The sequence below is a fragment of the Rhincodon typus genome, chromosome 13, assembly GCF_021869965.1.
Source record: "Rhincodon typus isolate 14 chromosome 13, sRhiTyp1.1, whole genome shotgun sequence".
Classification (NCBI taxonomy): Eukaryota; Metazoa; Chordata; class Chondrichthyes; order Orectolobiformes; family Rhincodontidae; genus Rhincodon; species Rhincodon typus.
The window spans coordinates 5,224,045-5,238,145 of record NC_063344.1 but is presented as its reverse complement, the minus strand read 5'-3'; the positions used below and the strand labels follow the sequence as shown (position 1 = coordinate 5,238,145).

Sequence of the window (14,101 nt, the reverse complement as noted above, 5' to 3'; positions counted from 1 at the left end):
CCGTCACTCATGAAGCTCACAATGCCATTTGTAATTTTGAAGGGTGCTTGGCAACTGTTGTAATAAATGTTGTCCTAAACATTTAAAGCTAAGTTACATCAAAGCAGTCGCCCTTTATGGTTTCTAGCTTGTGATGGCCTTTTCTACGTGAACATTGTATTTGTCATCCTGAGGAATTGTAAGATGCTGATGCTGTTTGTTATTTGTTTCCAGCACTTATTGCTTTGCTGGACGAAGGTGAAGAGTTGGAGGAGCTGCTGAAACTTTCACCTGAAGATCTGCTTTTACGTTGGGTCAATTACCATCTTGAAAATGCAGGGTATCATAAAATCAACAACTTCAGTCAAGATATTAAGGTACTCACATTTTGACAAAATATTTCACCACTAAGATTTTATGCCCATTTTCACACTTAACTGTCAGGCAACTTGAGACTAATTTGGTCTCTGATCTTAGATAGGCTTGGTAGAATTGTTTGCCTTTTTTAAAAATAGGGACAAGGTGCTCATGACAGAAAGGATAATTTGGAGTTGGCACTGAAATTTTCTACTGAAAATTTAGTTTCAGGTTAGTTGAGGCATTTGAAAATTGAATAATACAATGTGTAGAAGAGGATTCCAGGTTTGATCCTCAAACAGGAAAGAATTGAGGATCCACAAGTGGGAATGAGTGGGCTTCCAGTGAAGCAGAGCTACCTCGACCACACTTCCTCACAGCCCACTTACTGTAAGGACTTATTGCATTCTCCTGGTCTGTCTTCCTCTGTCACATCTGTTCTGACAATGTCACATTCCATTCCAGTACTTGCAATATGACTTTCCTTTTCCTAATCTGAGGATTTCCTGCCACTATGGAAAACCAGGCTGTTCACCTTGTTCAGCTGCATTCCCTGTACTCTGCTCTTGCCCTTTTCCCCTCTCTCTCTTAAAACCACAATAGGGCCCCTCTTGCTGTTATCTTCCATTCTATGAACCTCCAGTTCAGTGGATCATCCTGTCCATGATGCCAACAGCAAGCCTATCTTCCCCTCCCCTCATTCCCCTTGCAAAGTCCTAGTCTGTCCATCACTCAACCTCCATCTTTTTCTTTCACATGCCACCTTCCTGTACAGGCACAGGAGATGCAGGAATTCCTTGCTTAAAGTCGCCCTGTTCAACGTCACTTTGCTTTAACACTGTGTTTTATTTTTTTAAAGCCTGTTTTCTTGCATTATGTTTACAGTCCCAGTTTAACGTCGTTGTTTTCTGCCTCCTCCATGGCCTTGCCTCCTAGAGTTCCCTCTACCCTTGTCATAGCGTTGGCTTCCAGGCTCCCCTTTCCCCATAATCAAACCAGCCTCACCTCATCAGTAAAAACAAAATACTGAAAACGTTTTATTATCTGGCACCCCTAGGACCAGGAGTGTGCCGGTTGATTGAATATTCTGTTTGATCAAGAAGGCCACGTAATCAATGTAAAAACACACACTCAGTAATAGAAACATCATGCGGGGGAAACGCATCACTGTTATACTTTATTTACAGCATAAATCGCTTAAATAATAACAAAACCTAGCCATCAAGCCACAACGGTTTATTTAAGGCACAGTGGTTAGCACTGCTGCCTGACTTCATTCAACAGCCAGGTTTGATTCCACCCTTGGTTGACAGTCTGTGTGGAGTTTGCACATTCTCCCAGTTTCTGCGTGGGTTTCCACCGGGTGCTCTGGTTTCCTCCCACAGTCCAAAGATGTGCAGGTTAGGTGGATTGGCCATGCTAACTTGCCCATAGTGTCAGGAGATGTGCAGACTAGGTGAATTAGCCATGGGAAACGCAGGGTTACAGGGTTAGGGTAGGGGGATGGATCTGGGTGGGATGCTCTTTGGAGGGGTGGTGTGGACTCTGTGGGCTGAATGGCCTGTTTCCACACCGAAGGGATTCTGTGATTCTGTGAGAGCCTTCTCACTGACGCCCTCAACTAACTACTTGGACATTGCAGAGATCACGATAATACAGTAAACTTCACAGTATTCGAGATATATTTTTGCTGGTTTATCAAGAGTGCCAGTTCATGAGGTGCTGGTTAAAATTTATTGTGCTGTGAATGCTGGAAATCGGATACAAATAGAGAATGCCGGAGAGCCTGACCAGGCCTGGCAGCACCTGTGGTGAGAGAAACTGAGTTGACGTTTCGAGTCCAGTTTCAGACTCAAAACTTTAACTCTCTTTCTGCTGAGTTTCTCCAGCATTCTCTGTGTTGGCCTCCTTAATGCTGCCTGCACTGACTAACTTCTACCACTAGATGGTGACTTGTCAATCTAAAAATGCAAGTGTCTCTCTCAAAGTACATCATTGCACAGGAAGTACACAGTCTCTTATAGTTACTAAGATGTTTTGTTTTGCAAGCTGTTTCAGCTAGGAATGCACAGTATTTTAGGTTGAACTTAATTTTTCTACTGGACAATAAACGTTCGAAGGAACATCACTCTGGATTTCACACAAATTCCTTTGAGAACCTCTAATTTACTTGGTCATTTTATTTATAGCCGCAATTTTTAGGAATGTAACATTAAGTGGATACTTCCTGTAGATCTATCCTTTTTAGTCCTTTCAGAAAACCCAACATGCTTTGCAAGTGAATCAAATGTTTTGTTACTTTCTACAGAATCTGCTGTATTCACTGCTTAGTGTGGGTTCCTGTGCGCTAGGGAGTCACATACAGATAGTATGATCGCTTTGTAGAACACCTCAGTTTTGAGTGTGCAGCCCAGCAGTCTATTTGACACAAGCACTTTATTGAAGTGAAGTTTGAGATGTAGGAGTGTAGCATATGGTAGATGTGCAGACTAGAACAGACATTTGTATGTGATTGCAAATGTCCCATTTTTTAATAGAAAAATAAGAGAAAAGGCCTGCATTATGATGCACATTTTTGCTTAACCATGTTACAATCTCCATGGACTTGTGTTCTCATGCTTTGTCAGTTTGTGTTTTCCATTATTCTCTGTATTTGTCTGACACACACATTCCTTAAAAATCAGGATAGTCTCTTAATAGTAGGTGTGCATGTTGTTATCATTGGCTGTTCATTGCCAGGGAGTGTCATTCCCGTGTTGCTTGCTGATGCTGTGGATCTACGGGTCAGATAGTTGTTGTGTTTTCTGCCGAAGTGATGCATTAACCTCTTCCTGATCAGCTGCATGCAATTGAACTCTTCACTTGTGAACTGAGGACAAGTGTTATTCAAGACCACATTAGGGATGTTGTAACGGCTGAACTCTGCTTTTAGGCACTTGACAATCGCAGCAATAGTCATTGATGTCAACTGGTTCACTCCCATCAGTCAGAATAGTAGTCATCTGTGGCAAGGTGATTTGCATGTGTGAAGTGGTCTACTCCCAGCTTCTTCCATGGACTGCCTGGGATTTCATGTGTCATCAATGGCCTTCTAGCTTGCTTAGCTGGTCTACTGTTTACGGTTTTGGCACTGGCTGATGTGCTTCTTTGTTCCTCATATTTGGCCAATTGAGCACACCTCTTGCCTTAAGTCAATTGCTTAGTGGCTTGCACGGACACACTTTAGCATTTCTTCTGTCAACTCCTTAGGGAAATTGATTTTCTTTTCTTTGCACAGTCTTGGGCTGTCAATTCATCTCTGCATGTCCAGTATGTTCTTAAAGCAGCAAGAGTGTCCTAAATGCTCTCTGACCATCTTTTTGTCACTAGTTGTTGCAACAGTTGGAGGTTTGCATCTTGTTGAATAGATTGCTTGATTTGAACAAGACACTTGTCTGTTGTATTCAGTTCTGTGCTGGGTTGATGACTTCCAAAGCATGACGTACTGCTGTTTCACATGGAAAATCTGGAAGATTTCCTACTCTGTTGAAGCACCCTCCACTTCCTTCATCGAGAGGGTTGCCCTCGACAGTGTGACTGCAATGTGCCTGTACATCACATCCAGATGCTCTCCTTGCCTGTATTTCACATCCAGATGACATCACTGTAACCAGAGTGACATTAATGAAAGGCACTTTGGAGCATGGTAGCAGCTTGAGGAGAATGCTTTGAAGTGCCTTGTGGTCAGACTTGACTATAACTTTGTCTATAACTTGACTATAACTTTCCAAGTAAGTAAGGAAACACTATGGCTAGGTACTCTTTCTCCATCTGGGTGTACCGTCTTTGTTTGTGTTACTGTGCTGGATGCAAATATAACTGATTTGTCCTGCTGAAACCCCTGTCATGATGGCATCACACTGCAGGGTGACTTCCTCGTTTACATCTTAGTATTTCAGATTGGTTGCTTGTTTAGCACTGGATGCTTGATTTTAGTGAATGCTGCTTTGAGTTCTGTGCACTGATTTCCACTGCACTTCCTTGGCTGTGAGTTAGTGGAATGGTTCACATCGCAGCAACAAATTGGGTCAGAATTTAATCAGTGAACAAATCCAACAAATTATTGCACAGCTTTCACATCTATTGGTTGCTGCATTGCTGTCACAGCTCTTGCCCTTTTGCAGTCCGTACATGGCCTGTATCCTTAAGTTTGGGCATCTTGAATTGTAATTTTTCTTGTTCATTTTTAGGTGAAGCAATCACACTAGATTTTGGTTGTGGTCAGCAATGGCTTAGAATCATAGATTCCCTAAGTGCTGAAAGAGGCCTTTCAGCCCATCAAGTCTGCACAGACCCTCCAAAGAGCATCCCACCCAGATCCAGTTTTTGGATCACCGTGTTGAGCCTCTTCACATAAGTCAGTGAAGGTCACAGTGTTGCATGATGCACCAATGTCTGACATTTTACATCGACTTGACAGTCTACTCCTGTAGTCGACTATTAAACTGTCAGATTAAATTCTGACCCAATTTGTTGCTGCGATGTGAACCATTCCACTAACTCACAGCCAAGGAAGTGCAGTGGAAATCAGGGCACAGAACACAAAGCAGCATTCACTAAAATCAAGCATCTAGTGCTAAACAAGCAACCAATCTGAAATACTAAGATGTAAACGAGGAAGTCACCCTGCATTGTGATGCCATCATGACAGGGGTTTCAGCAGGACAAATCAGTTATATTTGCATCCATGTCTCACCTAGTGATCTGATTGAAATGAACTATATGATGTTTTGTGACTTGTCAGAGTCTTCAGCTGCTGTCTCTCCAGCTGGAGTTGCTGGTTGTGTTTCTTTTTACATGTACGTATTCAGGTTCTTAACAGTGAGAACACTGGTTTCCCCAGGCTGGACATGCCTTTTTTTCTTACACAATATCTTCCATAGCATTTGCATCCTGCACTTTTTGTATTTGTTTTGTCCTGTGTGGCTAATGGATCTGTCAGCATCATGCAAGACCAATTTTTTTTTCTGCTAAATGTGCTATAGCTGTTGATTCACAACCTGACACTTTTTTGCACAGGTCCATTGCTCTTCTGAGTGTAAGTTTGTTTTCTCTCAGTGGGTGTGCATTCACTTTTTTGTATTCCTTATCCCTAATACAATCATATTTCTAATTACATCATCCTTTAATTTTATTAATCCACAGTTTCTACAAGCTGAGTTAATGTTACGTATTGATCAATGATTATTTCTCACTTTTATGACAATACTGTGGCTTTAAGAGGTTATTTTGTCTGTTTTTTTGAAGACCGGTTTTAAGGCAGAGGTGCCGAGCAGTCTACTGGTGCCACTAGAGTGAGAACAGCTTGTGAGCCATGGCTTTTTTTAATTGAACAATAGAAGCAGCCTTAATGGGTGTGGTCATACACTCATTGAACCAGGATTTTTAGTCTTTAGTTTTCAGCGTTTGCTATTGGGGTCTTGAAGTGAAAGCTATTTTTTTTTCCATCTCTTGGTTACAGCCAAAAGCTGGGGGTTCTCTTCCTGCTGCTGGAATTGCATTTGAGACCATCAGTTTTTTGAATTTGCCTTTTGGCAATGTTGTGTTTATAGGATGTTATTGTGTTGGAACAGTTAATTAGAAATAGTTATTATATCTATTATTCTGTTAAGTTTTCAAGTAAAGTTCTTCCAATTCCTTCTTTCTTTTGTTGAATTTTAACTATAGTAGATGAATAAAGTGTGTTTTGCTTTAAATCTGATAGTTTGACCAATTGAGTTGCATCTGGAATGCAACATCTTACACTTAGCTTTAAAATAAGAACAAGTTAGGGTCTAGGCTACCTTCTTAATATATTTTGAGGGGGTTTGGTCTGGTCCATAACATGTTGTTCTTTCATGTTGTTGAATATGTACCATTCGCACATAATGTTTCCTTGGAATGGAAAGTGTGCCTTCAAAGCTTTTACAATTTCTGCCATGTGTTTTGTCCCTGCTCTTCATAGAGATATTTGGAGTGGAATATATTTAGAAACTATCTCTTCCCAATAGTGATAAAAATTATAGCGACTTCTGCTTGTTCTGCAGATCTTGTTCAACAAATCCGTAGCTATTGCATAATTCCCAATCATTGGTCGAAGAATTCCTCATTCTGTCTCTTATATTCCTAGTAATTTGAACAGGAGCTGGTAGAGGGAAAGCTGCAATCATTTTCTCTTGAGCTATGTTTTCTTTGTAGTCTCTGTTTTCTTTCCCCCGTGGCAGTTCATGTAGCTATGCTTTTTATTTCAGCTCCGGAACCTCACCTCAGTACCTCTTCTGACATCGTGCTTGTGTACAATACAGCAATGTGTGCAAAACAAGGACTAAAGATGCGTGCTTCATGGTAGAAGTCACATGACTACAGCAGACTAAGTCAGACTTTTTTTTAAACGATTGCATTTCAATCCAAACAATCAGCATTCAGTCCACTAGCTTTATTTGTGTTTTAATTCGTCACTCTATTCATGCATTGACATTTTCAATGTTCCATTAAACCTAAACATAAACTCAGGAACTCCTCCAATTCCACACTGTGTTAACTCAGGAACTTATTAGCCTTCTGGACTTGGTTCAGCAGTTTCAGATCATTTAACTCATTTCTTCTGACAGCAGCTATTGATGATCGGGCTGCCATTCCAATTTACACCATCTCTGGACACATCTTTTGTTTCTTCATTGCCCATCTTGGTTGTCCTGCATCATTGTCCCTTTTTTCATACAATCACTCCTGACTTGTTCTCTTTCGTTCCTTTACCCCCTTCCTCTTTGCCCAACCTCTGCACTTGCTTGAATGAAAAACCCCATGACCTCTCCGATTCTTCTAGTTCTCTCAAAAGGTGATAGTTTTAAAATGTTAACTCTCTTTCTCTTTCCACAGATGCTGCCAGACCTGCTGAGTTTCTCTATAATTCTGTGTTTGTTTCAGATCTCCAGCATCCGCAGTATTCTGTTTGTGAGATGTGAGATGATTGGCTGTTTTCAGTTGTTGTGTAAACAACACAAAATACTTCCTGCAATACTAAAACACACAAAATAATATTTGAAAGCAATATGGGCTTCATACCTGAGTCTGACTTGAAAATCTGAGATTTTCTTCTGGTGTAACAAATTGTTCTCTCCCTGGTAATTTCAGAGATTGTTTCATCCCTATAATCTCACTTTGTTTTAATATCTTGCTTGTGTCTAGGATTCCAGGGCTTATTTCCATCTACTCAGCCAGATTGCACCCAGTGGAGAAGATGATGAAATGATGGTTGAGATTGAAATGACAGGTTTACACGTAAGTTTGTTTTGTCGCTATTCATTGGGTATTTTTCCTGTTCTTTTCTGTTTCTCCTTTCTAAGAAACTGTTCTGTTGTCTGATTTGCTCTTTTCGTGATCTTACAGGAAAAGGATGATCTCAAAAGGGCAGAGTGCATGCTACGAGAAGCTGATAAATTAGGCTGTAGACAGTTCGTCACACCAGTTGATGTTGTCAGTGGTAATCCCAAACTCAACTTGGCCTTTGTTGCCAATCTGTTCAATAAATATCCAGCACTGCACAAGCCAAACAAGGACTATGACCTCACTTTGTTGGAAGGTAGGAAAATTGTGTTGTGCGAAGTCTGTAGCTGGATCTAGAATGAAAGCCCAGCTTGAAAGGGAACTAAAGATCCCCCCTCATCCCAAGAGGAGGTCACTGTCTTTATTATTGTTTTTATTCTTGTCTGTTTACTGCTGTAATGCCTCATTTTCTTGTTCCATTTGTTTGACCAACTATTGATTATTTACATGAATGATGTATTGGTAAGTTTTACACACAAACTGATTACAAGTTATATCTTTAACCCATAACTTTTGGTATGTAGTACCTGATAGTATGCTGACCAATCATTTCTGTTCTAAGGTACAGTAGCGAGAAAAATAAAGTTACACATTATATTTAAAAATAACATAATTAAACAAGAGAAGAGGCTACTCTGAGTGTAATCTTCTGCCACGTTGTGTTAACAATGTTATTACAGTTACGCAGGTCTTCCTTGAGGCCTTTCCTGCCTGATTGATGCTCTCTCTAACTACAAAACTGAAAACTCTATTAAGAGCTTCCATCTTGCTGAACAGGCTTCAGGACAATCCATATCCACTAACCTGCTCTGAAAACCCTGTTGATGTTTTTACTTCCACCGTAGCAGCTAAGACGATCCACAGTAGTCTAAAATAATCTGTTTAAATTTTAGTGTTAAAGATCTTTTAAAATCAAATTCCAGGATCCAGATCTACATTTGCACCAAAGAAAAATCAGTTCTTCCTTGAGCCTTATCCTATCTATTTACTAAATTTTCTCAAAATCTGTCTTTACGGTATTTCAAATGTTTTTCTCTAAAACCAGACTAACTAACAGTTGTGGGGACATTGCCTATCCCTGTCTTCAATGGCAGAAATAATTCAGACAGACACATGAACAGGCAGGGAATAGAGGGAGACGGACCATGTGCAGGCAGATGCGATCGGTTTAGAATGGCATCGTGATTGACACAAATATGGTAGGCTGATGAGCCGCTTTCTGTGCTGTACTGTTCTATGTAAAATAAGTAATGTTTAAAAAAAATTTTCAAGTTTGCCGTATTTATTTCAGTATGATTTAAGGTGAGTTCTTCAAAAGATGTTGCAGCAGAACCATTTGTTTGTATACCAAAGGGCAGCATATTTGCTAAACTGCCAAATGAAGCTGGAAAAGTGCTTAATTGCTAATAGCTCATTTGGTTTCCTCAGTTGCCTTGTGCCATTTATTTTTCTCCTAACATCTTTCCCGCCCCCTCCCACCCCACTATCTCTCCCATTATGATGGTGATCAAGCTCAATATGTTCCTGGCACTCTGCCATTTTACCCATATGACTATTTTCAGAATTAGCCTAGAGGATTAATATGAGCAAGTTAGTTGACATGATAAGGTGCTAGATAATTAACCAAGACTGCAACAGACAGGTGCTACATAAATGCATTTTGTTTTATGTCCAGCTCCTGATTACAAGTTCCATCTTTGACTGTAACTTTTTAATATGTCATTTGATGTAGCACCTGATAACATGTTGAACAATCACTTTCTGTTTCAAGGTACAATATTAACAAAAATAAACTTAAACATAACGTGTAGCATTGTGTCCAGCTGTTGAACCAGGACATTGTGTTTTTGCAACAGAATATGTGGGAGCCCATTCTTTTCCATATTGTGCTTCTTTTTTAAAGAAAGTGATTCCTTAGTTGCGCACTCTTCTCCAATAACGTCAGTATGTCTTGCAGTCAGAATGTGCTTCACCTTTAACAGCTGCAGTCTGGTTTTTAAATGGCACTGACTTCACACTATTTTGCACCCCCAGCTAAGACCCTGAGCAGAACCTTCAAGTTCATATGGTATCTGCATGACTTTGAACCAGCACATTGTGATTCACAGGCCCATTTTAAAGCATATGAGCACTTTGACCCAACATTATGTAGTTAACTACCATATAGCACTTTAATCAAGACTTCAATTTGTAAGCACTTCGAAAAGCGAAGAGTTCACGTTCTAGTGTAGATGGAGACTAGCATTTGCAGCAACGAATTTTTAAATTAAGTATTAAAATAACCAAATGAACTGTTAGCAATTAAGCACTTTTCCAGCTTCGTCTGGCAATTTAGCAGATGTGCTGCTTGTTTGTTTCAGAGGAATTACATGAATAATATTTGGACAAGTATGCAAGCTGTCAGGTTGCTTCAAGTCTTTTATTTTTGCTTTTCTTTTTGTATTCCTATGTGCTTTGGTGAATGCAGAATTGACCCCTCCCATTGTAGGTACTGTAATTCAAACTGCTACACGTGCTGTCACTCCCCTCTTCCGTCAGTCATGAATTCTTATCCCCCACAGCATCTCCAACTTCTGTGCTCTGTCTTCTCTCTTTTTGCTAAATATTGATTTGCTTTTTGAGCAGGGCAATTTCTGGGGGCTCATTGCTGCCTTCATAGAAACTGCCAGAGTTGTTACACCTGAGAAACAGAGCATGATGGTGCCTATTTTTTAAAAAAAAAATTCTTCATTCATGTGTCAATGTAGGGAAGTAATGAGTGAAAAAGTTACAAAGCAAACATTCAATTCTTTGGTTCTAGTGTTGTATGTACTTCTCAAAGTTAGCAGACCCTAAAGATCGAATAATAGTGATGTAATGTACAGATACTTTATAGTCCAGTGTTCCTCAGCATTGTGGAATCCCAGCTGTTTGTACTGGTGACCGTTTCAAATCAATGGAAAAGAATCATGCTGACTTTGACTATTTGCTTTGAAGATGTACAACAATTTGAGTGTTTTCAATTGTTTTGCTAATGACAAAACCATATGTTATGTGTGTTTTAAAATTTAAGGATGCATTATAGAAAATAATTTATTTTCTGCCCAAGTAAATTTATGGAGCAGGTGTCAAATTATTGCATGTTTATCCAATTCTAAAACTGTTTAACAATACTGATTGTTACTGGCAATGTTTGTCAGCATGAACGTGCCCTTCACACAGTTATTCCTCTCCCAATTGTCACAATATTTTAATAACCGGCTAAGTTCCTGGGACCAACTCTATCTCTGCCAATTTAAAATGGATTATTATGTCCATTCTTCCTTTTGAAGTATGATTAGAAACCCAGTTGTGATTATAATTTAAATATAAATTGTATAAAGTGCTTCATTGTCTTGGATGGAGTCTGCATTGGATTTAAAATAAAACTATAATTTTAGTGATTGCTGTTTTTAAAATGTATTCATTTAAATAATGCATCATTAAAACCTGCTTGTTCCTCTGATTTTCTTAACCAATTTCAGCATGCAGTGCCTTGAAATAATGCTTTGTGTTGCACATGTTTTTAAAAACACATTAATCACAAATAGACAATATATTGTATTAATGTGTCTTTGAAAAAACATTTGAATTTTACAATTTGAAGTATATTATTTGCAAAATGGTTCCCATTTTTGCAAAGTAAAAGAAAGGTTTGCATTTGGCTTGATACATTTGCAAACTTTTTATCTGTAACTATTGGGGAAAAATATACAGGCTTTTGTGGTCCTCATGGTTCGAGGAAACTCCATCTTCACCTGTGTACCTGCGGAATGTTTAGATGTAGGAGAGCGAAAGTAATGAAGTGTATATGTCTACCTGCATATATTTGTTTTTAAACCTTTTAAGAGTATGTTTTCTTAGCTAATTGACAAGCAAGTAAAAGTAACTTGTCAATTTATATAAATGACTATTTTATACTTGAAGATACATGTCCTATATTTCTTCAATGTGGAGAATGTCTTACTAAAGAATTGCACTTAGTCGATTAATTTGAAAATAAAATTAAGAGGTGATATCCCACAAATGCTTCTTCCACCACCTTCCTGCACAGTTGCAAAATCATGGTGTGGTTATATTTGTTGCATGCAACTGCATTTTTCTCATAATGCAGGAAATGCTACAAATTTTCAGCAGGTCAAGTAGTGTCTGTGGAGAGTTCATGTTTCAGGTTGAGTGTCTTTCTAAGGATGCTGTCTGGCTTTTTTTTTTGATTGATTTGTTCACTGGCAATAATTGGAAATCATTTTAAATTCCTCTCTGGCCAGAGGACTGAACGACAGTCAATGTGGTACCATTATTTAAGAAGGGAGCAAGAGATAAACTAGGAAGCGACTGACCAATCTGTCTAAACTCGGTGGTGGGGTGACTATTGGAAGTAATTCTGAGGGACTGCATTTGGAGAGGTCACGATTAATCAGGAACTGTCAGCATGGTTTGTTAACTTGGTCAGACATGACCTCCCTTAACTGAATTTTTTGATGAGGGCAATGCATTCAATGTAATCTATTTAGACTTAAGCAAAACTTGATAATGTTGTCCATGGGAGACTGATGGGGAATGTAAGACTCCATGGGATCCAAGGAAATTTGGTAAATTGAATCCGCAATTGGCTGACTGGCAGGGAGAAAAGGGATGTTTTTGTGACTGGAAGTCTGTTTCCAATAGGTTCCCACAAGGATCAGTGTTTGGGACCCTTGCTGTTTGTGATGGATATAAATGATTTAAATTTGAATGTAGGAGGGTTGATCAGTACGTTTGCAGATTCTAATGGGGTGGTAAATAGTCAGGATAGCCTTAGACTGCAGGAGAATATAGATGAACTAATCAGTGGCAAATAGAATCAGTTTAGATAGGTGTGAGGTGAGGCACATGGGCAGCACAAACAAGGCCAGGAAATACATGATGAACAATAGGACCCTGGGAAGCTTTGAGGATCAGAGGGATCTTGGTGTGCATGTTCACTGATTCCTTAGGATAGTGGAACAGGTATATAAAGTGGTTAAGAAGGCATATCAAGTACTTCCTTCATTAGCTGGGCAGAGAGTTGAAGAGCAGGGAGGTTATGGACTGGAGAGTTTCAATTATGAAGAGACACTGAACAGACAGGGGTTGTTTTCCTTAGAGCAGAGGAGATTGAGGTGTTAAAAAATTGGTGGGTGTAGATAGGGTATACAGGAAAGAAATTATCTCCATGGTGACGATATCAATGACGAGGGCATAGATTTAAGGTAAGCGGCGGAGGTTTAGAGGGGATGTGAGGAATTTCTTTTTCACCCAGAGGGTGGTAGAAATCTGGAACTCTCTGCCAGTAAAAGTGGTAGAGGCAGAAACCCGCATAACATTGAATAAGTATTTAGATGTACACTTGCAATGCCAAGGTATACAAAGCTACGGACTAAGTGCTGGGAAATAGGATTAGAATAGTTAGATGATGGTTTTTGACTGGTGCAGACGTAATAAGTTGAAGGCCTTATTCAGTGCTATAGATCTCTGTTTTTCATATTAGGTTAGATTGGTGGAACTATTTCCACTACTTGGAGAGTCTAAGATTAAGGTTTATTGTTTTTTGTAAAGAATAGTGAAGTTGAGAAACAGCTTTTCATATAAAATTTGGATCTCACTTTGGTTAAAAAAAAACGATTGTTGCTTGACCAGTTGATAACTGTAAATGTGAGATTGATAGTTTAATGTTCGCTGAAAGTATTAAGAGATATGGATTAGACTGGTACATAGAGACAGGTCATGGATTGACCATAATTGTATTGAATAGCACAACAGGCTCAATGAATTAAATGGCTAACTCTTGTTCCCATTTCTTTTGGAATTGATTGTCATGATTTTTCTGTTTAAAGGTGGGATGAAATCAAATGCTTTTATTGTTATTGATGATAGCTAAAAGCAACACTAACATGTCCTGATAATCCAGTAGCCATAAGAAATGGGAACTGAAGTACAGCATACAGCCCAATGAGCCTGCTCAGCCATTTCCAAGATCATGGCTGAACTTCTGTCCATCCATTCCTGGTATTTGAGATAACAAGGTGTAGAGCTGGATGAACACAGCAGGCCAAGCAGCATCATAGGAGCAGGAAGGCTGACGTTTCGGGCCTAGACCCTTCAGCAGAAATTCCTGGTATTTCCCAAGTTCCCATGACAGATGAAAAAAACCTCCTGGTTTAGGAAGATACCCAGTGGTAAATGAAATGTTACAGTTAGTAATACTGCAATCAGTTTCCTGCTGGAAAGGTTTTGGGATCATTCTTATATTGTGTTGTGCTTGCCTACTTAAATGGAACAGCCATTGCTGGTTATAATGTATCTTGATGGGAGATGGCAGCATACTGGTAATGGAACTGGACTTGCTTTCCAAAGATAACAAGGTGTAGAGCTGGATGAACAC

General features: G+C 39.3%; 1 protein-coding gene across 1 annotated transcript in view; it reads left to right on the top strand.

Moving 5' to 3' along the window:
- LOC109934428 (plastin-1) overlaps window positions 1–13,597 on the top strand; it is a 28,571-nt gene extending 14,974 nt beyond the window's left edge. Inside the window, exons 5-8 of the mRNA XM_048604487.1 lie at window positions 214–356; window positions 7,543–7,635; window positions 7,744–7,936; window positions 13,554–13,597. Of these exons, the coding sequence (XP_048460444.1) occupies window positions 214–356; window positions 7,543–7,635; window positions 7,744–7,936; window positions 13,554–13,597 (473 nt within the window). The remainder of the gene's footprint in view (window positions 1–213; window positions 357–7,542; window positions 7,636–7,743; window positions 7,937–13,553) is intronic.
- The last annotated feature ends 504 nt before the right edge of the window (window positions 13,598–14,101 follow it).